Raw genomic sequence first — 26,993 nt, forward strand, 5'->3', positions numbered from 1 at the left:
CAAATCATTTGAGAGAGGCACTCTGGAGCAGTCAAGGCTGCCCTGGGAAACCAGTTTCCAAGGGGCATCGACCGAAGTAGGAGGGAGAAGGAGGTAAATTCTTAAAATTTCCGAATTATGCATTTATTCCGACAGAGATTCCCACATGTCACTCATTCAAGTCATACTTTCATAACCTAATTGTGCCATGTCCACGGGCCATCTGAAATTTTACTTTACTTTTAAATTGATTTTTGCCTAATCTGAATCTTTATGACAAAAATCCATGAAGTTAATTTGGTGTATCTATTATTTTCTAATATATGTTTAAATCTTATATTTTTTCAAATAACAGCCCATGTACCACCTAGAAATATTCTCATACCAAGGCTAATTTCTTAGTTGGGGTCATTCATGACAACTGGGCAAAATGTTAATGAAGGTAAGCTCAGTGAAGGGTATAAGAAGCACTATCTGCACTATTTTTGCAACGTTTCTGTAAGGCTAGCATTATGTCAAATATTAAGTTACCATTTATGGGGCAAGAGCATCCTTGAACCAGGTCCCACAGGTAAACAAAAATCTCAAGTTTCTTTGCCTTTAGATTTAGCTAGAACTTTATCAAGTCTCTGTGGAAATTACGGTTATTACATGTTTCCACAGACTATAACTTGCTGATGATGCCATCAGGAATTCTGGAATCTGCTCTCTATGCGAGATGACTGGACCAAATATGAAGAGTATTTAAGGCTAAGACCAGAGCATGTTGGGAGCAGGGAGAGGAGCCTAACGACTTAGTGTTATCTCTGAGCTGGTTCAACCCACTGGATAACAACCCCAATGGTGTAGAGGCAATCTGGTCCAATTGGGAGGTGCCACCGTTCTCAGATGTTTGGGAAGGTTATTTCTGATCTCTCACTGCACGCAGGACTCCACATGGGATACGACGAGAAGCCATCTCCTTCCCACAAAGACACTTTAAATTAGAAAAGACTTTCCCCAGTTGGTATGCCATAGCCTACTGGCACTTGTAAATGTATTGCAGGTGTGGTGCGATGTTCACCTCCAACCCCTCAGGTAACTGAGAGGGCAAGTCACAGTCACTAAACCAATCACCTCCAACCACGAAAAGACATGGAATGTGCTCCAAGAAGACCCAGAAAGATGGTCATTTTCAGAGACCTCCTGCCATGGAAACGTGTGTGAAGCCCTGACCCTGAGGCTTTCCAAGTGCCTTACGTCCTCAACCCCCCAAGTGTCTAATCCCCAGGATCGCATCGTTCAGGACCAAGATTGGAGAAACTCTGATTATTCCCTCAGATTCCTTTAACCTTTCACTTTGGAGACCTCAACCTTCAGCTCTGTTCCTGTGGTGGTCAATGAAGGTGAATATGCCCTTGGATTTAGAGTCTCTGTCTTAACGTACCTCAAACTCTTCCAAGTGGGTCTAAAACAACAGCCATACCCCTTACCTTTAATCTCAGAACCCTTAGGAAAGAAACCAAAACTGTTTTAAATGTCACCGTTTTGCAACTGGTCTCTCCCTCGACCTTTAAGTAATAGTAACAAAGTGCCTTCCAGGCTCCCTGTATCCCTCATCCAAGGTCCTGAAGAAAATGACTGAAGGAAAGCACTTCTGTCAACCAGTGCCGGGAGGCACCACAACTCTAAGATTCCCCATCACCCACTTTTTCTTTCTGACTGTTAGAAATTCCCCCACGTGGCTGACGGGCATGGGGGCTACCCACAGCACCACTACTTGGTAGAGTTTATTATCATGTGTCTATAAAGCTCTGTCCCCAGGAGGAACCACAGAGTCCTCTTAACAATTCAGTAACTACAAACAGAGCTCCAGTAGAATGAGGAGCCCTTCGAGCCTTCATTATTCATTTGCTCATTCATTCACCAAGTACCGCGTATCAGAGACGAACCGGTGCTAGGACCACGGGCCAGAAACAACAGGTGGACAAACTAATATGTTGCTCTATGGGAAGTGCTGGCAGGTAAAGGACTCTCCTAGGCGTCTCAGGGTCAGCTCCTGGCTGAGGTGCCACGTGAGCCAGATCAGCCATTCTCAAACCTCTGCATCTCAGCGACCATTTTTCTTCTTAAAAATTATAGGAACCACAATGAGATTTTGTGGTTCTATGTGGGCTCTGCCTATCAGTGGTTACCGTATTTGAAGCCAGAACTCAGAAATGTTGTAAATAATTATTAATTCATCTAAAAACAATAATAAGAAATCCATTACATGTTAACAAAAACCATGTATTTTATGAAAAAAAAACAATATTTTTTATGATACAAGAAAGGTGAGAGGAGTCACATCATCTCACATGTTTCAAAACTCTTTTAAATACCCAGCTACAGTAAAGGACAGTTGGATTCTTTCTCATCTCTGCTTCTGCATTAAATATACTGCAGAATACTTTAGCTGAAGAACATGAAGAAAATCTCCCAGAGTGATCAATCTAGAAAGGGAGGAGTCTTTTAATAGCTATTTCAGGAAATTGTGGATTTTTTTTTTTTTATAGTACACCAAAGCTCAGTAAGTATTAACTTCCTAAAGGTGAACGACAGTGTGGAAACAGAAATCACACATGGACGATTCTGTATGCTCTCCGTTAAAATCTATCGTCCACACTGAAATCTGAATGTGCTTTTCTACTCATGCACAGTTTTAAAACGTCACGCACTGGTCGTTTCGAAAATAGTGGCTCGTGGATTTCCACACATCTTCCAAATGTTGGCACAGTTCGTTATACCACTGCAAAGCTCTCATTCATGAATAGCATTACTGGTCTCATGAGTCAAGTCTATAAGTATTGAAAAGCTGTCAAGCTCGTTGTGGCATTCACAAGTTGTTATAATATTCCATGTTTTTTTTTTTTCTCTTGAAAGCTTGTGTTATCCTTGGCTACAAATGTTGTCAGTTATTTTCCAAGCTCACTTTGTTCATTTTCAAGAAGACGTCGGCCAAATTCCCAAGTCTGAATAAATACAGTTCGCCTGTTCAGTCAAGCAAAAATTGTGGTCTACGGCAGAAGCAGATAGTTGGGCTTGCAACTCAAACACTCGCAGGTCAGCTTCTAGCGGAAGTCGTGTGTGTGCCTCCCATTTCTGTCAGTTAGAATATCAAGAGAACATGTGCTTGAGGGCCAACATCTAGAAAATTAGTATAACTGTGATTGCTTCATCTAGGATAGCCCCAAGTAACACTGGATTTGTGGCACAAATGTTGAGTGTGGTGAAAAGCCAGACGGCTCCCAGTATGGTCTGGCACGCCTGCACGGATTCCCGCTGAGACACCTGCAGCTTTTCCCACCACTGCTTTTGCGTCAGTGCAAATATCAACTCAGTGAAAAAGACAAATAAGGTCTTTTTTTTTCTTTTTTTTTTAGATTTTATTTATTTATTTATTTATTTGTCAGAGAGAGAGAGAGAGCGAGAGAGAGAGAGCGCGTCCAGGCAGGCAGAGCGGCAGGCAGTGGCAGAGGGAGAAGCAGGCTCCCCAGCGAGCAAGGAGCCCGATGTGGGACTTGATCCCAGGACTGAGCTGAAGGCAGCTGCTCAACCAACTGAGCCACCCAGGGGTCCCCAAAGAAGGTCTTAATATTAAGAAAATAGTTTTCGCTTCAAACAGCCAGTAAAGGGGTCTCATCATCCATGGACGTTTTATGGGACACTTTAAGAACCACCGAGCTAAATGCCAAGTCTCCTCAGGAGGCAGCCTGGTGAAGGTCAGTGAGACCAAGCTAGATGTGTTTTCACGAAATACATGTTCCACGCCAAACCAGCAAGACTGTACCAGAAGTGGAGGATGCTGAGATGATTAAGAAACTGCCTGCCTTTGGGGCGCCTGAGTGGCTCAGTCAGTTAAGTATCCAACCCTTGGTTTTGGCTCGGGTCATGATCTAAGGGTTGTGAGATCAAGCCCTCCATCGGGCTCCTCATTCTGCAGGGAACCTGCTTGGGATTCTCTCTCTCCTGCTCCCTCTGCCCCTCCCCCAGCTTGCATGTGTATGTGCACATGCGCTTGCACACGCGCACGTGCGTGTTCTCTCTCTCTCTGAAGAATTTATGCTTTTGTGGGTTAGGCAACTGGTAAAGAAAATAATCTTAGATTTACAGAGTATTACTAGGGAAGTGTGCACAGGATGCTAGGAGAACAGAGAAGGCAGAGATCACAACCAGGCAGAAGAGGAAGTTGTGCCTAAGATGATACAGAAGAATTAAAGGAGTTGGGAGGGGGGAATAAGAGAGAGAGTCATAGGTCAGCCCTCATGATATATGAAGCAGAAGGGACTGAAGCGACTCCGAAGTTTCCTCCTCACTCTCCCTCTCTCCATGCTGTCTAGGAGGACGGCCTCAGCTCCAGAACGGGCCGATTTGTTGAAGCTGAGCAGCTACTGCATCCCTCTTGGCACAGAGAATGGGCCACGGACCAGCAGGCCTAAGTCAACTCATACCAACAAACTGCAAGGAGTGGCTTGCAGGGGGCTGCTGGGAGAGAACAGCCTCCTTCCTCTGGTGTAAGCTCTCCGAAGTAATCCTGACTCTTCCTCTGGACTCATCCCATCTCAGTGTGGTGCCTGCAACCGCTACAGCTGTTTTATGACCGGTCCAATGATGCAGACCACACACGGAGGAGGCCAAAGCCATGAACTAAGGAGACATGAAGTCGGAGCCCTGGTGCCGCTTTCACCGACCTGAGCCAACAAATCCCTTTTATCATGGACTTCAGTTCAAGTTAAGTTTCCTCTTACTTATTATAAGGAAGAATTCCGAACTAACATGAGGTCAATCTGCCACCGCAGCGGACAGGTAGGAACCAAATCGGGGAGCACCTTTCATGTCTTGCTAAGAACCATGAGCAGGTCCTGGGAGCCAATACAGTATTATAAGCTGGAAAATAATAAAGCTTCTGAAGGTGCTACCAGCTGATACAGAAAGGACCCGTCTGTCTTTATGCTCTGGCCACGCTGTTTTCTTCCAGTCTTCCAAGGTCCCTTTCTCCCTTTGCGTTACCCAAGAAAAGGAGGAGACAATTTCAAGGAGGAGCAGTGGTGACAATGGAACGGTGGGTGGGACCGTTAAGATGAGGACAGGAGAGTGGTCCCTGGATGTCACATGGTCCCTGGTGCAATGAAGCAGTCAGCAGGCTACACGCCATTCTGAACAGGGAAACACTGATCAGGTGCTTGCTAAGAGAATATACCAAGAAGACGGCGAGTTTTTTTTAAGATCGGGAAGACATGACTATAAATGGAAGGGAGAGATCTAGGAAAAGGAACAGGCAAGACAAAGGAAAGATCTAGAAGAGAGGAAGGACAGACACAGTGAGGCTCCAGAAGAGGCAGAATTCTTTGTTCTGTGAATACAGAATTGTCTTTTTTATTTCTCACTGCATCCTGAGAGCCTGGTATCATGACCAATACCTGGCAGCTGCCGAAAAAATGAGATGTTAAGAATGAATGTGGAAGTAGGTCTACAAGTTTGAGAGTTGGGGGCATACAGAAATTATGCCCGATTTTTAGATAAAGAATGAGGCAAGGTCTTATGCTACATGAAAAGATCTAGAAATTAGTTTGGGAGATTAACTATCTAAAGGTTTGATGGGGCAGGGGCGCCAGAGTGGCTTAGTCGTTAAGCGTCTGCCTTCAGCTCAACTCATGATCCCGGGGTCCTGGGATCGAGCCCTGCATCGAGCTCTCTGCTCAGCTGGAAGCCTGCTTCTCCCTCTCCCACTCCCCTTGCTTGTATTTCCTCTCTTGCTGTTGTCTCTCTCTGTCAAATAAATAAATAAAATCTTAAAAAAAAAAATTTGATGGGGCTCCTGGGTGGCTCAGTGGGTTAAAGCCTCTGCCTTCGGCTCAGGTCATGATCCCGGGGTCCTGGGATCAAGCCCCAAATCGTGCTCTCTGCTCAGCAGGGAGCCTGCTTCCCTTCCCCTCTCTCTCTCTCTGCCTGCCTCTCTGCCTACTTGTGATCTCTGTCTGTCAAATAAAGAGACTAAAAAAAAAAAAAAACCTTTGGAAAAAAAAGATTTGAAATAGTCACTTAGGGCAATGAGAAGACAGGTTGATCAAGGACAATTAAAAAAATCATAAGCAATGTGTAGAGACAAACAGAGATTAGAACCCAGATATGTGGGGCCCCTGGGTGACTCAGTGGGTTAAGCCTCTGCCTTTGGCTCAGGTCATGATCTCAGGGTCCTGGGATCAAGCCCCACACTGGGCTCTCTGCTCAGCAGAAAGCCTGCTTCCCCCTCTCTCTCTGCCTGCCTCTGCCTACTTGTAATCTCTCTCTCTCTCTGTCAAATAAATAAATAACATATTTTTTATGATGTTATTTATTTGACACAGAGAGAGAGATCACAAGTAGGCAGAGAGGCAGGCAGAGAGGTGGGGGGGGAAGCAGGCCCCCCGGCAAAGCAGAGAGCCAGATGCAGGGCTCAATCCCAGGACCCCAAGACCATGACCCGAGCCAAAGGCAGAGGCTCAACCCACTGAGCCAACAGGTGCCCCAATAAATAAAATCTTAAAAAAAAAAAAAAGAACCCAGATAAGTATGGTATCACCAATCTCACCAATCCAGACAAATGGGAGAATTTACATACGAATCCTTGGCATTCAGTCTGGGGGTCAAAGTAAAGCGTGTAGAAATGGGGGAACTGATCCAAATTTGGACATTTACTAGTAGATGCTGTATAATAACAAAAAGCAATGAAATTGAGGGTTCTAATAAAAAGGTGCTACAGGAAAAGAAAGAGTAGCCAGAAGCATTCTAATAGACATAAGGAAAATGAAAGGATCAATGAAGGGGCGCCCGGGTGGCTCAGTCAGTGAAGTGTCTGCCTTCGACTCAAGTCACAGTCTCGGAGTCCTGGGGTCCAGCCCGGCGCTGGGCTTCCTGCACAGCGGAGAGCCTGTTTCTCTGACTCTCTCTGCCCCTCCCCCTGCTCATGCTCTCTCTCTCTTGCTCTATCTCAAATAAATAAATAAAATCTTCTCTTGAAAAAAAGGGATCAATGAAATGGTGAATTTCAAGGGTCATCTTATCAGTCAGCGTGTAAGAGAGAGCAGGAAAGAGCTGGGAAGAAGTTTGTGGTATGAGCTGGCCAGTTTCAGAGCGGGAGGACTTTCAGGGATGAGGGACTGTGACCATAGTTACCAGTGAATGAAATGGGGTTTTGAAGGTCAGTGAGGGGCTGGGAAGCAAGGAATTTATGAAGTAAGAAATGGGATCTATTGTCTACATCAGGGGTTGGTAAATGGCGACATGTAAGCCACTTGCTTATTTGTGAAAACGAAGTTTGAATGGGACAGCCACACGCATTCATTTTCTTATAGTCTGTGGCTGCTTTTCTACCACAAAGATAGAGTTAGGTAGTTGCAACAGACCATCTATCCTGAAAAGCCTAAAATATTTGCTATCTTGCCTTTTAAGAATAGGTTTTTGACCAAGGTCTACATGGTTCAGGCAAGGTGCTTGGGTGAAGGCAGGAGATGAAACAGAAAAAAACAGAGGGGCAGTACCAAGAATAGGAAGAAGTAGGGGCAGAAGGTGACAAAGGTGAAGGTGTGCACTTTCAGAAAGGAAGGGTCTTCTGGAAGGAGAGGAGAGGGTATGGGTCTAGAAGGCTGGTTCTTTACTTTTTTGAAGTTCCTGTGACAGCGACTGCCCTTTTTCCCAAAAATCTATCCTCTCTTTCTTTTTTTCTAAAGATCTATTTACTTATTTATTTATTTGAGAGAAAGAGAGAGAAAAGGAGAGAGCAAGAGAGAGCGTGAGAGCAGGGAGAGGCAGAGAGAGACTCTCAAGCAGGCTCCCCGCTGACCGTGGAGCCTGATGCAGGGCTCGATCCCAGGACTCTGAGATCATGCCCTGAGCTGAAACCAAGGTCAGACACTTCACTGCCTGAGCCACTCAGACTCTCCGTATCCTCTCTGTCTTTCTGCCTAGAATTTAGGTTGAGCACATGGTCACCCAGCTGAGACTGAAGTTCCCAGCATCGTTTTCCTGGACTTAGAGCATGTGACAAAGTTCTCACCAAGGGTATGGGAGCAGATGGGATATGAGCAATATTTATCTCACTGGTTTAAACAAAAAGAATATCGTCACCCTGTACTTCTGACCCTCTCCCTCCTATAAGTAGAAACACATGCTGGTCAACCTGCTGGTCCAGGCAGGAGAGGATGAAACCCGGGGGCGGGGGGAAGAGCAGCAAGACAGAAGGACCCTGGGTTCTGAAGAAGTGCGTGGCACGGAGCTGCCCTTCCAAACTGAACCCCTCCCCCTGGAACTGTCGGCTGCGAGAGAATAATTTTTTCTTCTTCAAGTTATTTGTAAAGGTCTCATTGTTCCAGAAGATTAACCTCTTTCCTACTTACAGTATCCCTTTAAAAATCTGATTAAGCTACAGACTCTCCTTCCAGGAAATTGCACTTACACACAGATTTTATACTTAATGGACTCAGAGCCCATTCATGATGCTGAGGCTAAGAACACTTGGTACGGAAGCATCAGCAAAGAAAAGAGGGAATGGCCACCCCTCATGTGTGCTGAGAGAACTTTACAAGAACGTGCTCAGAGGACACCTCTCAATAATGTAGTACACTTTTTGCCACTGTACCCTTTCAGACTATATTCTGATTAGTACTAAACTGAAAAGAGCCAGCCAAAGGACACTGGGAAACAAAGGAGAAGGGACGTGGGGAAGAGAAAAAGGTCAAGGCACAGGATGAGATTATAATGGGGAGAAATGAGTGAATTTTAATTTCCAAAATTGAGGAGGAAAGTTAGATATACAGGGGGAACAGGACAATCTGAAGCCACCTGTCAAGGTCACTGGATATGCCCTGACTTGCACTGCGCATCTCCAGATAATGCTAATATGTACACAGGTTTTATTGGGAATGCTGTGTCATGGAGCTACATGGTGTGGCAGATGCACTGAAAGTCTTTCCTCACTATTTAGAGTTCCAAAAGCCACCAAGAAACTAGCAAGGGTGAAAGAGTCTCACCAGGCATTTCTATGGTTTATATCCTTAGCTTCACACCCCCTTTACTAAAGGCTGTCAACTTTCGACATAAGTCCCAAACATGGCACTAAAATATTGCTCTATTTGAGAGAAATAAATAGACTTCCTTTATATGCACTTCCTTTCTCCCATTTTGGTTTTTACACTTTCTACTTCCTGTTCCCTTCTGATGGAGCTCATAACTTGTCCTGAAAACTGAGAACCTTCATGATTACCAGATTAAATCCCACCATCCTTTAATCTCAACTCAGAATACTTTCTCTGGAAAGAATTTCCCATTATCCTGTCTCATCTAGTAGTTCATTGTTGACTAACAAATCAACCAGTTCTTAACTCAGTCATTACATTTACCACACTGTGTAGGACAGTGGCTCTGGCTACTGGCTTTATAGGTCACTTCAATGCTATATAAATTACTCTAGAGCAAACAAAGAAAACTTAAAAATTATTTTATAATAATAAAATTATTTTATTATATATATAATATATGTATTATATATATTATTTTATAAAGTAAATATAAAATTGATACCAAATCCTGCCAAAGATTACACACACAGAGAAAGAAAATCTCAGGCTAACTTTACTTAGGAATTCTGGCACAAAATATCCTTAATAAAATATTAGCAAACAGAATCCAGGAACACATTAAAAGAATAATTCACTATTTACCCAGGGAGGGTTGTTTCAGGAATGCAAGGATAGTTCAAGATTAGAAAATCCACTCATAAAATTTATCCTTTTAATAAATCTAAGGAGAGGGGCGCCTGGGTGGTTCAGTGGGTTAAAGCCTCTGCCTTTGGCTCAGGTCATGATCCTGGGGTCCTGGGAATGAGCCCCACATCGGGCTCTCTGCTTGGCAGAGAGCCTGTTTCCCCCTCTCTCTCTCTGCCTGCCTCTCTGCCTACTTGTGATCTCCGTCTTTCAAATAAAATCAATCAATCAATCAATCAATCTAAGGAGAAAAATCACATGATTATATATACTAAGAAAATTTCAGTATTTTAAATAATTCATTCTTGGTTTACTTCTCAGTTAAGTGTTGGACTCTTGGTTTTGGCTCAGGTCATGATTTTGGGATCAGGAGATTGAGCCCCACATCGGGCTCTATAGCTTGGCCCAGAGTCTACCTGAGATTCTTTCCCCTTCCCTATCCTTTCCCCTCTGATCCTCCCCCTGTTTGCACGCTCTCTCTCCCTCTCTTGAATAAATACATAAATAAAATCTTCCAAAAAGTCACTCTTGATAAATAAACACTCAATTCTTCCATAATAATGTTTGTCAATCTTAACACAAAGCAATTATCATAATGGCAAGACAGTAGTGTTGCTACCATGAAAGTCAGGAAAAGACAAGAAATTACATTATCACATTTTTAGTTGACATTGTACTGTAATTACTACCAGTGTAATTAGGCAGGAAAATAAAAGCAAAGAAATGAAAATTTGAGGGGACAATATCAATGATCAGTATTTGCCTATGATATGCCTGAATAACTAAAATATCCAAGAGAACCAACTAAAACACAACCATAGCTAAAGAATGTAGTAAGACAGTCGCAGCTGAAAATTAACACATGAATATCAAGGTCTTTGATATACACAAATTGTAATCATTTAGGACATATATACCTACATATAAAATATATGCTATTTATGTGTATATAAAATACTTCTTTTATTATAGTACAAAAAGACAAAATGCCTAGAACTAAATTCACAAGAAAAGTACAAGAACTTTATGAGGAGAAAGAAGAACCTTTAAAACTGTACTAAAGGGCAAACCAGAAGCCTAAACACACACACCAAGTTCTTAAGCAGAAAAACTCAACATCAAAAGAATTTAATTCTCCCTGAGTTAATTAAAAATTGTCACAAGATTTTAAACAAAAATATCTAGGTTCTGTTATTGTCTTTTTGTTTTGTTTGTTTTTTTAAGAACTGGACAAGCTTCTTTGAATGTCTATTTGAAAAAAAGAAATGGTGAAGAAAACTCTGAAAAGGAACAGCAGCCAGCCGATGGTGACTAGTCCTACCGAAAATTAAAAAACATACTACAGCATATGGGCGCCTGGGTGGCTCAGTGGGTTAGAGCCTCTGCCTTTGGCTCAGGTTAAGATCTCAGGGTCCTGGGATCGAGCCCCACATTGGGCTCTCTGCTCAGCAGGGAGCCTGTTCCCCACCCCCAGCCCCACCTGTCTCTGTCTACTTGTGATCTCTCTCTCTCTCTGCCAAGTAAATAAATAAAATCTTTAAAAAAGAAAACATACTACAGTATAGAGTAGAGCTTCAATAATTAAAGCAATGTGGATAGGCATATATACATAGATAAATATCTATCTATATATATATATATTACTAGAACAGAAGTTCATATAGACCTAAATGTATTGAGGAATTCAGTATGTGATAAAGATGACACTTCTAATCAAAGGGGGAAATCACAAACTATTTAATAAATGGCACGGAGACATCTGAGTAACCATCTGGAGAGCTAAAGTTGGTACTTCCTACAGTTACATCTGGATAAGGTTATAGCTCACAGAATGTCAGAATGTTCAAAATATATCAAATATTTAAATGCAAAGAATGAAGCCTTTAGACTCTTAAAAGAGAAAATGATGAATCCTTTTATAATCTTAAAGTGAGGAAGAACTTTCCAACTGAGACTTAAGGTATGGAAGCCAAAAATAAATACTAACTTCCAGAAAATTCCAAAGATTTTGGAAAACCACCAACTACACAAAAACATGGGCAGAATCAAGAGGCATACAGTAATCTGGGAGAAAAATTTATTTGTAACTCCTACTACAGTCAAAGGGATAATCTTCTTAGTATTTAAAATGTTTCTGAAAATACGAAATAACAATGAGATATCACTTTACAGTTAGCAAACTGACAAATAGGAGAACACGGAATAAAGACAAGTGTTGGCGGGGGTATTGGCGTTTAGAACCCTCAAATACTTCTGATGGGCGTGCAGACGAGTACAGCCATTCTGAGCACAATTTGACAGTCAAAATAAATACATAATCTTTATGAAGCAGCAATTCTACTCCTGCTTATAGATCCCTGAGAAATTTTAACCACAGTCCCCAAGGAAACATGCACAAAGATGATAACTGTGCCATTATTTATAGTGATGAGGATCTGGAGGTGACCCCGTATCCATCTTTGAAAAGATGGGTATATGTGGTGGGTGCCAATCACGGAGGGCTCCGCGGCAATCAGAGCCAATGGGCTACACCTGTACGACCCAATAAACTTTCTGCAGTAATAATGGAAATGTTCAACACAGAAATTATTCAACATGACAGCCATCAGCCACATGAGGTTACTTAAATGTCAACTAGCCAAATTTTTTTAAAAAGTAAAAAATTAAAAAAAAAAAAAAAGTAAAAAATTTATCTCTTCCTCTGCACTAGCTACATTTCAAGTGCTGAAGGGCCACAGGTGGGTAGGGACTACCATACTGCCTAAGGCAGAGGTAGAACACTATCATTATTACAGAACGCTCCATGGGACAATGTGGGGCTCTATTTGCCCTTAGTGACATGAGTAGGTCTTAAAAATATAGTGGTGACTGAAAGAAGAATTAGTATGTTGTAGTAGATCACCATTTAGCTAAGGTCAAAATATGTGAACACAAGACTATTCGTGTGTTGCGAGAACACGTACCCCCTAAAAAAGAGAATCATTAGGGAAATTAGAATGGTTGCCTATGGGGAAGTGTAGGTGGGAACAGGGATAGCAATAAAGAGAAACAAACAGCTTAATCCATGAACTACTGGAAAGAGGAGGGTTTTCATAAGGCCTATGATAAAACGTACCGTAAATTGAGGAGTCTGATTAACTCACACCTCTGCACTGAAATTGCAACAGAATGAAAAGAGAGCACACCAAAACCCATACGCTAATATTTATGGCGCTTTTATTCATCATTGCGCAAAACTGGAAGCAACCAAATGTTCTTCCACAGGTGAACAGGTCAACAAACTGTGGTATATTCATACAGCGGAGTATTATTCAGCAATAAAAACGAATGAGCTATTAAGCCAAAAAAAAAAAAGAAAAAGAAAAAGAAAAAAGGGAAAGAGAGCGATGTGGGTGAATTGTAAATGCATAATGCTAGGTGAGAAGAGGCAAGTCTGAAAAGGGTACAGGGTACATACTGTAAGATGCTAATTGTATAACATTCTAAAGAAGGCAGAACTGTGGCCACAGTCAAGATGCGTGGTTGCCAGTTTGGACGTAGGAGTGGAGGGGTAGATGGGGGAAGGGCAAGGGATTTTGTAGGGCAGGAAAACTACTCTGTGTGATGCTATACTTGTAGATATTTGACACGATGCATTTCAGTTATTAAAAACCCCAGAACTTTAGAACACAAAGAGCCAAACTTAATGTGTGCAAAAATTAAAAGAAAAATCATTTAGGAGGCTGGGTGATCCTGGGATGGAACACGGAAGGAGACGAAGTACTAAGTGCATCAAAGATGTATGAAACAATCTCCCTGGAAGGGAGGGGTGCTGACCTAAGTCATCTGGCTGATCTTTTAAGACTAAAGAGAACAGGGGCGCCTGGGTGGCTCAGTGGGTTAAGCCTCTGCCTTTGGCTCAGGTCATGATCTCAAGGTCTTGGGATCAAGCCCGGCATCGGGCTCTCTGCTCGGCGGGGAGCCTGCTTCACCCCTCCCCACCTCCGTCTGCCTCTCTGCCTCCTTGTGATCCGTCTGTGAAGTAAATAAATAAAATCTTAAAAAAAAAAAATTAAAATAATAAATAAAATTTAAAAAAAAAAAGACTAAAGAGAACAGATGCTGTATGTACGCATTGTACTTGGATTGATCAAGTCTTCCCCACTGGGGTATGGGTAAACAATTCCGATACTATTATAGATGGATAGTGGAATTGAGTTATTAAATAAGAGGATGGACGATAGTGAGAACCAGATTTCTCCCTGCTGTCTGGGGTGAACAAAACAAGGAGGTTAGAATGATCCATGGATTAGATCACGATAATTAGATAGTGGACTAGAGCCAGATACATCAGCATGAATTCATGCTTAGTTTAATAAGATACAGATGGTTACATATAGAAATATTTATAGATATGTGTGTACATATGAGTTAGTATACACACATGTATTTCCTTGCTCTATCAGCTGAGAGAGCCTAGAAGCAACAACACCCCTGTATAAATAAATATACACAATCCAGTGCCTAGATCTGGATTTCTAACACCATTCTCCAATGAAAAAAATCGGGGCTAATTGGAGAAAGAGCTGATTCTAGAACTCTGGGGGCAGGGTGGGTAGGCAATATACAAAATGAGCTGGAGCAGGAAGTGACAGAGAGTAACAAAATGTTAAAAAAAAAAAACAAAGAAACACCCACATTGATGAGGGTATGTCAAAGGGACACAGAAGCCAACTGACGAGCTCCCCATTAGCCAAAGCTGGAACCATTTCAGCAATAAAATCAAGAAAGTAGTACTGGATTATAACCCAAAAGCTAAAATAAGTATTTTTGAGTCCATATGATATAAACAAATGATTAAATACATTAATAAAAGATAAGAGACAACTGTCTCATGTACAATGATTCAAAATAATTTACATAGATACCCCACTCTCTAAATGGTGGACCATAACTTCCCATCTCCTTAGTATAAGCTATACATAGTGACTTCTTTAAAAGAGCACAGCATGGGGGCGCCTGGGTGGCTCAGTGGGTTGGGGCCTCTGCCTTCGGCTCAGGTCATGATCCCGGGGTCCTGGGATCGAGCCCCACATCGGGCTCTCTGCTTAGCGGGGAGCCTGCTTCCTCCTCTCTCTCTGCCTGCCTCTCTGCCTACTTGTGATCTCTGTCTGTCAAATAAATAAATAAAAATCTTTAAAAAATAAAAATTAAAATAAAAATAAAAGAGCACGGCGTGGAAAGGGAGAAAGAGTAATGTATGGTGGAAAATATGATAAATTCTACTTCAGCCAGGTGATCAAGGTCAACAGCAACAATGCTAAGTTATGTTGACAAAATGTGCCCTTGACATTGGATGAAAATTGATTCCTCCCCCAAACTCATAGCCCAAATCTCATCTTGAGGAAAGAAAAACAAAACCCAGCTGAGGGACATCCTGCAAAATAACTGACCAATACTTCTCAAAACTGTTGAGGTCATCAAAAACGAGTCCGAAAAACGGCCACAGCCAAGAAGAGTCTAAGGAGACTTGATGACTCAAGGTAAAAACTAAGGAAATCTAAATAAAGGATGGACTTCAGTTAATACTAATATATCAATATTGGTTCTTTAATTGTAATAAATGTACCATACCAATATAAGATGTAACAGGAAAAAAATGGGTGTGGGGTTTGAGAATGCTGCACTATCTTTGCAATTTTTCTGTAAATCTGTTATAAAAAGCTAAGTTTAGGGGCTCCTGGGTGGCTCAGCAGGTTAAAACCTCTGCCTTCGGCTCAAGTCATGATCCCGGTGTCCTGGGATCGAGCCCTGCATCCCTGCATCGGACTCTCTACTCAGCAGGAAGCCTGCTTCTCCTCTCTCTCTGCCTGCCTCTCTGCCTCCTTGTGATCTCTGTCTGTCAAATAAATAAATAAAAATCTTAAAAAAAAAAAAGCTAAGTTTATTTTTTTTTAAAAAAAGGAAGTAAAACAAAAATGAATTACTGCCAGAATGTCAGAAGCCCCTCTTCTTTCCCTCCCCCTTCCGTTATCTTCCCTTTCCACCAGAGGTAACACCCATCCTTTCTTTTGTGTTGTTTCTTTGCTTCTCATAAAAAATTTACAGCTTTACATATCCTCAAACAATGTGTTGTTATTTTGAATTTTATATAAATGAAACGGTGCTCTATGTATTTTTCAGCTAGTTGTTTATCTTCACTTAACATTACCATTGTGAGATGTATTCATGTTGGTATAATGTGGCTGAAACTCATTTATTCTCAGGGTTGGATAACATTCCAGGGGATGATTATAACATCTCCTAGCCTTCTAGCCTCCTGTTAATGGACACTGGGTTGTTTCCAAGTTTTGCTATGACTAACACTGCTACTACACATATTCTTGTGTAGTGAAAAAAATTAATAATGGGGAAACCTCACTAATGTGAAGTGGGGAGGCTAGAACGGGGTCCCCTACCACTCAACGTCAATCACAGGGAGAACTGTCAGTTACAAACCCCAACAGAAGAATCACCCCTTGGAAAGAATGATCAACGACAGGTCCCAACAGGAAAAGATGGAACTGAATCTTCTAGAAGAAGCCGACTAGCCTTTGCAACTCAGCTGATGACAAATTATCATCACCCTGAATTCTTGCTTTTTTCCAACAGACTTTCATTCAAAACAACCCCCCCAACCTCTTCCTTCTTCTCCATACAATAACATTTCCCTCCTTTTTTTGTTAGACTTGCCCATGGTTTTGCCATAGCTTGTACTTCCTCATCTGCAATTCTCTGCTCTTCCCAAATAAACCCATTATTTGCTGGTAAAATAACTTTTATTTTTAAGGTTAACAACATGCATATACAAATTCCTGTGTGATAAATACTGAAAAGTGGAATCACTGAGCTGTGAGGCATGCATGTTGTCAACTTTACTATGTAACACCAAACTGCTTGATAAAAGTTGTCACGCATCAATTTAGATCACCATTGGCACCAATTTAATTTGTACAAATTGTATTCCTTGGAAATCTTGGAGTCAATAGAGGCACTTCATTATGTTTTCTAAAAGTTTTAAATTATATGTGATTAAAAAATAAAATAATAACTATTACATATTTCTAATAAAAATATGACGATAGATGCCAAATTATGGTACATCAGAAATTACCATAGGCTTTAACTTGTCCTGAGAGATTAACTTGCTCAAAATAGAGCTTGTTCTGCCATCTGCGTGCATATATTTGAACTTGGTGTAAAAGTGGAGAAATAAAGACTCGGCATGTTCCTGCTGAAAGGATGCCAAGTTCTGTTCCCATAAACTGGCCTTAATCTGAGACACTACTAGCCTTTTGGGTTTAATTACATTCCTTAAAAAAAAAAAGAACCATAAATATATATTTTTTCTATAAAACAAGTCCTCAATCTTTACTCCACAAAGAAAAATAAAGAAATTAAGCTTGTATTTTATTTTTCCTTCAAAAACTCCAATGACGTGCATTCAAACCTATCACTATATTTAGAAGAGCATTTGAAGTGTTGTAAAATTCATCATTCTTGCATTCAAAATGCCTTTGATGTAAAAATCTACATTTCTGTAGACAAACAGTAAATAATAAACCTTTCAATGTTATAAATGAGTGCATTCTGCTAGTATGAGTTGTGTAAGCGTAGAAGACCCTATTTGAAGATTGCTGCCATTCATACCCCGTGTCTTGGATGAGCTGCCACTGTATACAGATCTGCTTACTGTTAACCTAAGCGGCAGAGTACAGAGAGTAAAAGGAAGGAAAAGAAACGAATTTTACACTTATTCTCAAATGGGGAGATGGAGAGATACGTGAAAAAAATTAGGGCTGTTTCGTATTGGGCAAAAGCTCGCCTTTTGTAGGAAGGTAGAAAATTATGCCCGGTATTAATTATGCTAGAAGCCAATTAAAAAGTTCAGAAACTGCGGGGCGCCTGGGTGGCTCAGTTGGTTAAGCGACTGCCTTCGGCTCAGGTCATGATCCTGGAGTCCTGGAATCGAGTCCCACATCCAGCTCCCTGCTTAGCAGGAAGTCTGCTTCTCCCACTGACCTCTCTCCTCTCATGCTCTCTGTCTTTCACTGTCTCTCTCTACCTCTCAAATAAATAAATAAATAAATAATATTAAAAAAAAAAAAAAAGTTCAGAAACCGCTATTCGGGCAGCTCCCCTGGGCTCTGACGGTGGATTCTAAGCATAAGGCCACTTAAAACAATAAAGCAGTGGTCTTGGACAAGGAGCTAAAACCACAGCATCCTCTGGACGGCTCCACATAACGGCGAGCCCTCTTCTTGGGATTCTCAGTTTGCATTTCCGTGGGATCTTTCTAAGAAGACCACTGGACATGTATCTTCCTTCCCATGTATCCCAGGTTGTTCCTCAGGACTGTGGGTGCCAAAACACACCAAGGAACATGGCTACCCAAACCCGGGTGCTATAAAGAAGAATTCCCCAATTCTACTTAGGTAAGTACACCTACTCGGGCAAATATTTCTTGATGAAGTTCCTTCCCTTCTTCATTAAAGCCTCGTGTGAGACATCACCCAATGGGCAAGGATATCCAAAAGGTGTTTACATAGAAATCATAAAGGATTCTTCTGTCCAAACTAGGTTAGTGTATTTTTCCTAGTCTGACCATTGCCAGGACTTCTTTCATCCAACCATGAAAAAGAACAGATTTTGAGAAATTTCAAGGCATAAAATAGTAACTAAGAGAAAGATTTAAATGTAACACTGACCTGAGTTCGAGTGATGGATCCATCCATTCTTAGCTGTGTGACTCTGAGTAAATTATTTAACCTCTCCGATCCTTACTTTTCTCCACTGTTGGAAGAAGTGGAAAGCCAGGAGTTGACACTACGTCGGTCTTCAAAGCCTGTTCTCTTAACCACCACACTGGGCTGCTCCAGACAGTTTAAACAGCACCTTGCATGTGGGAACTCACTACATATCTACAGGCTGATTGATTTATCTTGAGGAGCACCTTCTTCAGTCAAAAGCCATGATAGCTAAAACTAAACCCCAAGGCTCAAGAGAAACAGCTTTCTTCATTAAGTTTTACGCATGCACAAGCTCCGCGGTTGGGTCTGAAACAGGAGAATCCTTTTCAAATAGTCTGATAAATCTGTTCCGTTCGCAGCCCAGAAAACCACACTTCAATGCAGAAGCTACATTTCAGGTTCGCCAATTGTCTCAAAATCAAATGTGCCTCCAAAGCAAGAATGTCTACTGTTTTGAAAGCTGAGATACAAAGTTTTTGTTGAGATATATGAAATTTCCACTGGCAAATTAGGAAACTTTTGATATTCTCCTGAGAGGGTAATAAGGCCTTTTAAGGAAAATCCCAAAGTGAAATAAACATTGCTATTGTTCAAAATAGGGTGGGGAGGACATTGAGGAAGCAGGGCCCATGCACTTGTTTCAATTCTCCAGAACAGCCGTGAACTTTTGCCCTCATCAGTTACAACTTGTCAGTTGCAACCAGACCACCTCCTGGAACACATCCTTCTACTTTGGACTGAAATCCAATGTAACACCTGTTAGCTAAATAGCCAACCCTACAATCTACAGTTTAACTCTGTCCAGGCCAATCATAATTCTTTCAGAACAAGTTCTGTGACCGTGCGGGTCTTGCTTTTATAAACCCGTACTCTCTGCTTGCAATTTGAGCATTATGTTGTTTTTCCATGGGCAATGTGCCTCCTGGATTGAAATCCTTAAGACACCTCCTACCCCCCAAAGAAAACACTTATGCTTGCTTTTATAGACTCTTCTTTTTGGTCCCTAGGTCCACGAACTTAAAAGTCTTACATTGGAGGGCGCCTGGGTGGCTCAGTGGGTTAAAGCCTCTGCCTTCAGCTCAGGTCATGATCCCAGGGTCCTGGGATCGAGTCCCACATCGGGCTCTCTGCCCAGCCGCGAGCCTGCTTCCCTTCCTCTCTCTCTGCCTGCCTCTCTGCCTACCTGTGATCTCTGTCTGTCAAATTAAATAAAATCTTAAAAAAAAAAAAAAAAGTCTTACATTGGAAACTGCTGCTACTTTGAGATATTATAGCATTTTGCAACACTGCTGAAAGCAGGTTTAGATTATCTGGCTTAGAGTTGTCAGAGAAATACCATGACGTGAATGGAAGTATGACAATCTCGAGATGGCAGGCCTTGAGTGAAAACATTCAAATTCAACACATTTTAAAATTACACGTAGCCAAACAAAGCACAACTGAAAGTCTCATATAGCCCTTGCATCACAATTTGCAAACTCACTTAAAAGGACAGGAGATACCAGCGCCCCCTCCAACACCCTGCAGGATTATCCTACAAGATACTCTGCCAGGACCCGATGCTGAGGCCGCTTCTGGGAGTCAGGCTTCACAGCTTTCTAGGTCAAGTCAGCCTTCCACTGGCTGGCTTCTACATAGAAAACCATGCTCTACTCTACAGAGCCAGGCCCCATCCTGACTGCTCTCCTACCATGAGGCCAGTCTCTGTACTCACCATACGCACGGCAGGCCATCCCATATGCACTCTGACCCCCACCGTCTGCTTATCTTTGTTCCATGACTTCAAGTGACTTCGCCTCCCCCTAGACCATGCCAAATTGAATCCATCTTTAATTCTGATCATTTGTATTTTGATTTTTTTTTTTTTAATCCACACAAAGAGCACAGGAATGGGATGACTTTTGTGCCTTGGTAGGAGTGTGGGAAGGCTTCCTAGAGACATGATTGGTGTGGAGGGTTTAGAAGGAAGAAGAGATGGCTGCTAAGGGGAAAAGAGCATTCTAGGTAGAGGAAACAGCACATGCCAAGTCTCGAGGGAGTCCTAAAAGGCCACAGCAGGACTGCAGGGTTGTGAGGCTGGAGAAGCTGGCTATAGTCAAAAGGATAACACCCCTGTTTGCCTCACTGAAGTAAGAGAACTTGATCCTTGGAGACAAAAGGAAACCAAAGTACCTGATTTGGGTCAAGGTCCCTAGTCAAGCCTATGGCATCCATGGAGTTGGCTCTTGCCACACCAGTCATTCCTTCCTTAGAATTCCTACATCCCTTACCATCCATATTACTTACAACTCCTGCCAGTATTTCAGTCTGTGTTTCCACTGACTAGAGAGAACCGGAGGGCAGGGGCCTTTTATTTTTTTAACTTTTCTCTCCTAAGAGTACCTAGGAGTGCTGAGCAAGCAAATGATCAATAATTTCCCAGGATTGGTGGATTCATAGTCCTCCAGGGGAATGGCTTCAGCAAACTAAGTTCCAGAGATAAGAGTAGGGAAATCTCCAAATTAAAGTCACTACAGCCCTCACTACTGGCCATGAATGACAGAATCCAAGATCACAAAACTTAACTTGGAGGAGAACAACTACACACTTGAGTCTACCCTCCATGAACTTGGACTATACCTTTCTGCCAAGTTCTCCTCCCCCACCCAAGCTGATGGTGACTCCTATTCCCCCTGGGAATACTGGGTCTGAACATGCCCCCAGTGACTGGGGGGAGGCGGTGGCAAGGACACAATGGATGCATTTAGGAAATGCATCTGGCCCTGAAGGGAGAGTGTCTGTTTCTGTATGTAAATGCCAAGTTGCAGGAGGTTACCATAGCAACTCCAGCAGGGTGCTGCAGTGGGCAGCTCTGCACAGAGGTGCAGAAACCCCATTCTTTAACATCTGGTCTTTTGCTGTGCACACTGGGTCCTAGCAGGCGCATCACGGCTTCAGGCCCCGGCTTTGGGATGCTGCAAAAAACGAAGTGGGGTTTTGAAGACCTGCTAGTCCAATTTCCCTTTTTTTCATGCACCACACACAGCCCTCCTCGTGCATGGTAAACACCGCGTGTAGAGCCCCAAACAGGCTCTTTAGAAACACATAATTCCCTATACCCGTTCTTGTATATTACGACGAACAGATTGTACTTGCACATCAGCATGACTTCCACGCAAAATTTACATCCACTGAATAACCCCGCAATTGTACATTTTAATGAGAGGCATATCCACAGTGTCCCCATTCCCAGCCAGCTCCCAGTTTTTATTATGGTATTGGTTGTGTTTCTAATGCAAAAATAAGTAATGCCATCAAGTGTGTAGGCTGCACTTAACGGGGTCAGCTGAGCCGCATTCCAGGAACTGCAAACCAACTTTTTGAAGGACCAGGCAATTTTCGAAATCGCTTTTCCATAGGGACTGGAAAGTAGGGGTTTACTCACCCACATCTTAATGTTTGCAATGTGAAGAGATCTCTTGTGGACAAAGAGCACCCGGGAGGTGTTAGAGGACATTCCATATGTGGCTCTAACCTACGTATGGCTATCAGGAAGCCGTGTTCCTACAAAGTGAATTCCAGTTGGTAGGACATTAAGTAGATGGGACATCTGCCTCCTGGACAGTTTTGTTGTTTGTCAGTTTTTGGATGTAGAGAGTAACTATGAATTGGGTTATCTTTGAATTCTCTCATGGCAAAATAAGGATGATTTACAACATCACTAAAGAAATGGATTGCGTGGTGGGCTTGCACAGGAGGGAGAGAGATACCTATGCACCAGGAAAAGTGAGAGACATTTTGGTTAACAAAGTCACATGAACCTGTCCTGCTTTGCAAGGTGCTAGAGCAGCACCACAATATCTTTGCCAACTGGCAGTGAGAGAGGTGGATTAGAAGGTTCCAGGATCTGAAGGAGTTTTGTGGCCTAAGAAAATTAATAGAGGGGTACTGAAACAGAGAGAAATGTAAACAAATAAAAGAAGGGAGGGGGAGTCTCTCAGCCAGGAAGACCATTCTGTGTGCAGGAAAGCCTTTGCCTACCTAAGGTAGTGTTGGGAACAAAGGAGATACCAGTATGAACAGACTACAGTTGGATGATTTCTTTATCCAAGGGATTGTGGTGTGACCAGGGCATGTGGAGGTGGCTGGATGAGGGCACTGTTGCATGTAAATGTGAAGGTAGGCTGGACACCAAGAGGAGAGAAAACTTGAGTGTTGTGCAGGAAGGCCAGAGAGAGTGCCAGTCCCCGGAGAGAGATACAGGGCCCTCTCCAAGAGCGCAGGCTGGAGATCCAGCCGGTGCGGTGTGGCCTGCACATGCCTGCCATGGGGGGGGCAGGATACCTGTTTCTAACTCCCCCCAGTTAACACTGCGCGAGTGGGTGTCCGGGGGTGTGAAGCAAACAGCGGAGCATGTGGCCAGGCGGCGGGGAGAGGGCTTATGGGAGTCGGGCCAGTCGCAGACAAGTGCTCTGTCAATGTGTTTCTGAAGGAAAGCGGGGAGGTCAAGGCCAGGAAAGGTTTCAGAGAGACTCCCGCAACCTGCTCCTGTGGGGCAGGGCGGGCTGCTGGGAGGTCGAGGGCCCAGCATCCATTTCGGATTAGGGGAGAAGTCGGGGGCACCGAGGCACCGGCCGGCAGGTGGGTGTGGAGGGCAGGCTGGGCGTGGGGCGGATCCAGGGAGGTAGGAGTGGGGGAGGGGAGGTCGGCGGCGAGTGGGTGTGTGGAGCGAGCCGGGGTGGGGAGGTGGGGGCGCCGGGCCGCCTCGACCTCCCCCGGGACTCACCCAGCACGAAGTAGGGCAGCTCCGTGTTTTCCAGGTCGTCCACCACGACCATCTCTCCGGGGAAGTCGTTGCGCACCGAGAAGAGGAGCTTGGGTTCGGAGGCCGAGGGGCTGTGCATGATGCTCAGGTCGTTCTCGCGCAGGAAGGGCAGCGCCGACACCGTGATGCTCTTGAGCTTGCACTCCAGCTCCTTGGATGGGTCTACGTCGCCGGCGGCCGTGGCCATCACCGCCGCCGGCCCCCAGCAGCAGGCGAGCAGGGCGCAGAGCCCGGCTAAAGCCATCTTGAGCCCCGGCCGCCTTCCTCCGGCGCCGCGAAGGTGGGGGAGGCGGCGAGCGGGCGGGAGCGAGCGAGCGCGGGAGGCGGGGGCGGCTGCGGAGGGACGTGGAGCCGGGAGAGCCCCGCTCCGAGGAGCCAGACGCCGCGCGCACTGCGCGGGGCTTGCGCGCTGCTTCCCGGAGCGCCCGCGTTCTTTGTTCCTCGCAGCTGCTTCGCTGGGGAAGGGAAGGGGGGGAAGGAGAGAAGGGAAGGAAGGACGTCGGAGGAGAGAGGAAGAGAGCTGAGGATTCTAGGGAATCAGGTCAGCCCCCAGCAGGCCGCCGGTGCTGCTGCCTTTCTTCTCCTCCGCCTCCCCCGGCAGGAGCACGCTTTTGGCTAGGAACTACCTGCACAGCATTTTTAAAAAATCGGTCTTTGCAATGCAAAATCTTCCCTCTCGCATCATCATCCAGATGGCTTGGGAAGGGCATACAGGCGCACACACCTTAAAAGGCGCTTCCTGAGAACAGGTGGGGGGGGGTCCTCTAAATGCAAATGAGCCCCCCATGATTTTGTGGATTAGGTGGTCCCATTCTTGTCTTTTTTACCCACTAGTTTTGCATACGTGTGTTGGAGAAACGGGTGCTGAGAAAAATGGATTTATGTATTTTTACTCAGCACTAACTTTGCAGAAATATTTAGAAGAAATATTTGGCCTGTAGATATAGATAGATCAAGAGGTAGATGTGAACTGCAAACAAAACCAATGCACGATGGGCGGTGAAGCAGGAGATCAGAAGTTTTATTGGCAACTTTTTTTCTGCTCTTTGTTTCATTTCTGTTACAAATGTTATCAAAGGTAACCGATATAAAGATGATGTGGGGAATGCTATAATTGATAAAAAAGGTAAAACTAGCTGGAAGAAATAGTGAGCCTTTGATTTTAGAGAACCCAGTAAATATAACAGAGATGGGAGAAAATGTGGAAAGGGAAAGAAAATAAACAAAAAAAACCTGAAGTGTCTAAGCACCCCTAATAAACTGGAAAGGAATAAAAGAGTATCCTTGGATACTGGCCAAGTCAGTCCCAGCCCCATCAGAAGTAGATCAGTGTAGACAGTAACAATAACCCATGTAAATTTTGTTTCCACTAGAGCTGGGCAGTGTTGCGTTAACAAAACGATGACAATGTGCAATAAACCATAGCAGAAAAGTGGTTTGTGTGTGCTGGAATCTGATGTTTTACTGAACTTTCTCTCTCATGATTACCAATCATTTATTAAAAAGTTTGTCCTTCCAACATCATTTATTGAGTGCTGATTTAAATACCAAGCGCTGTCTCATATAGGTAGTTCCTACTCTCTAAGAATTTAATGCACCACACTTTCCAAAGAGGACCCCCACCCCATTTTAGAAAAAATTTCATTCTCATGGCACCTGGTGTTAATTTATTGGCATATGTGAACAGATGTCCTTTAAAAGAAAAAAAAGTGCTTTTGCACTTTTCACATATATTTCACAAGGTTACCCTAGTTGATGGATGGAGATAGAGAAAATGAGCCATGTTTAAGGAGTGGAAGATCTGTTTAATATGAAAAAGAGAACAAAAAATGCTTCTACAACTTGTCTTTTGAATCTGGTGTACCTGAGAACTAATCCAAAGGTAGATTACCGTGGAGCATTGCAAACCACTGCAAAAAAAAAATTTTTTTATAGCTGATGACCTTCCTGAAATGCATTCTTATTTCTATTACTCACCTAAGAGGTACTGAAGGAGAGAAAGACCCCAGGGAATTTTTTTTCCTATCTCCCTAGCATAAAAGGCAGTATTAAACTTAGTTATGCAAAGTTTACTATCGAAAGATTAGAATAGATGCCTGGAAAACACACTTGTAGAATGCAAGGAAAATGGCACATGACTACTAGATTATCTATTAGCCCAATCTCTCATTTTACAGATGCTGAAATTAAGGCCAGTGAAAGAGTGAGGTGATTTACCCAAGATCAATAAGCTAAGACCTAAACAAGGCTTCCTTGACTAATGCTCTTTCCACTACACAGTTATGGCCTATTTAGGTGCACCCATGGATTATCATCAGAATTTATGGATCACAGTCATTCATTCAGTAAACATTTGGGTACCAACCATATGCTGGACATTAGGCTAGGCATGGACAGGAAAAATTCTCCTGCTTTTGAGTAGCATATAATCTGCAATTACTTTGAAATCCTTAATTTTCTGAAGTGTTGAGTCATTTTAGAAAACCCAAGTGAACAATTTGGGATTGGTTTTCTTTTTTTTTTTATTTATTTGAGAGAAAGAATGTATGAGAGAGAGAGCACAAGCAGGGGGAGCTGCAGAGGTGGAGGGAGAAGCAGCCTCCCCCGCCCGAGCAGGGAGCCGAACATGGCGCTTGATCCAGGACCTTGAGACCATAACCCAAGCCATAGGCAGACGCCCAACAGACTGAACCACCCAGGTGCCCCTGGGGTTGATTTTCTCATAAGTCAATATCTAGCATTCTTTGCCTATCTATGGTCATTTTTACATGCTTTCTTATTCAGATTTAAAAGGAAACACGCATAGATTAAATGGCCACTGAAAAATGTATATCGATTTGAAAATAGTTGGATGTTGTTGTCTCAAGCCTTTATAGACCTCTTTCTCTATAGGAAGATCAGACACAAAAGAACTGTACAAATAAAAAGAGGTCCTATGTTGCCACAGAATTCCTGTAAACACAGATATAATGTCACAGGGCCTCCTCTTAGGGAATTAAATACCTAGAGATGGAGGAAAGGTTGAAGTTCACAGAAGCTAGAACATCTGTACTGTGTGATGTTTTACATTTAAATGGAACTGGGAGAAATTTGTATGCATCTCAATCATTACCTTTGTGTACAGGCAACATGATATAGTTGCAAATTACAGGTTTGGATGCAAGTCTCAACTCCTTAGTTTGCATATTTGGAAGTGAGATTGGACCATTCTTTTTTCTTTTCTTTTCTTTTCTTTTTTTTTAAAGAGAGCGAGAGCACGCACACATATGCGGGAAAGGGGGTGGGAGGAGAGGAAGAGGGAGAATCTTAAGCAGGCTCCACACCCAGCTCAGAGCTCAATCTCAAGACCCTGAGATCGTGACCTGGGCCAAAATCAAGAATCAGACTCTTGATCGACTAAGCCACCCAGGCACCCAGAGATTAGACCACTCTTATCTTCAGTATCCCCATCAGTGGAATGGAGTCTGTGATCTCTGCCCACCCCACAGGCCACAGATAGGTGCAAGTACTTATATTCACTAAGATGCTGTCAAATAGCATGTTCTCTTATCTCTAATCTCTATCCCCTTCCCCTGAAGACACACATATACACACCAATCAAATTAAAACCCATTTTCCATTTCCAGTCCTCCCATGCCATTCTGTCTACCTGTGAGGCACTGCTCTGTGTTCCCCAGGTGGGGA

The 26,993-nt window shown here is 43.2% G+C and overlaps 1 protein-coding gene across 2 annotated transcripts in view; it reads right to left on the minus strand.

The window, feature by feature from the left end:
- ASTN1 (astrotactin 1) overlaps window positions 1–23,553 on the minus strand; it is a gene marked incomplete at both ends in the record, with an annotated part of 313,794 nt that extends 290,241 nt beyond the window's left edge. For both annotated transcript variants that reach the window (XM_080825173.1, XM_080825172.1), the window contains one exon: window positions 23,271–23,553. In XM_080825173.1, coding sequence (XP_080681299.1) covers window positions 23,271–23,553 — 283 coding nt within the window. The remainder of the gene's footprint in view (window positions 1–23,270) is intronic.
- Window positions 23,554–26,993: the final 3,440 nt, after the last annotated feature.

The sequence above is a fragment of the Martes martes genome (genome assembly GCF_963455335.1).
Source record: "Martes martes genome assembly, chromosome: 15".
In the NCBI taxonomy this organism is placed as follows: Eukaryota; Metazoa; Chordata; class Mammalia; order Carnivora; family Mustelidae; genus Martes; species Martes martes.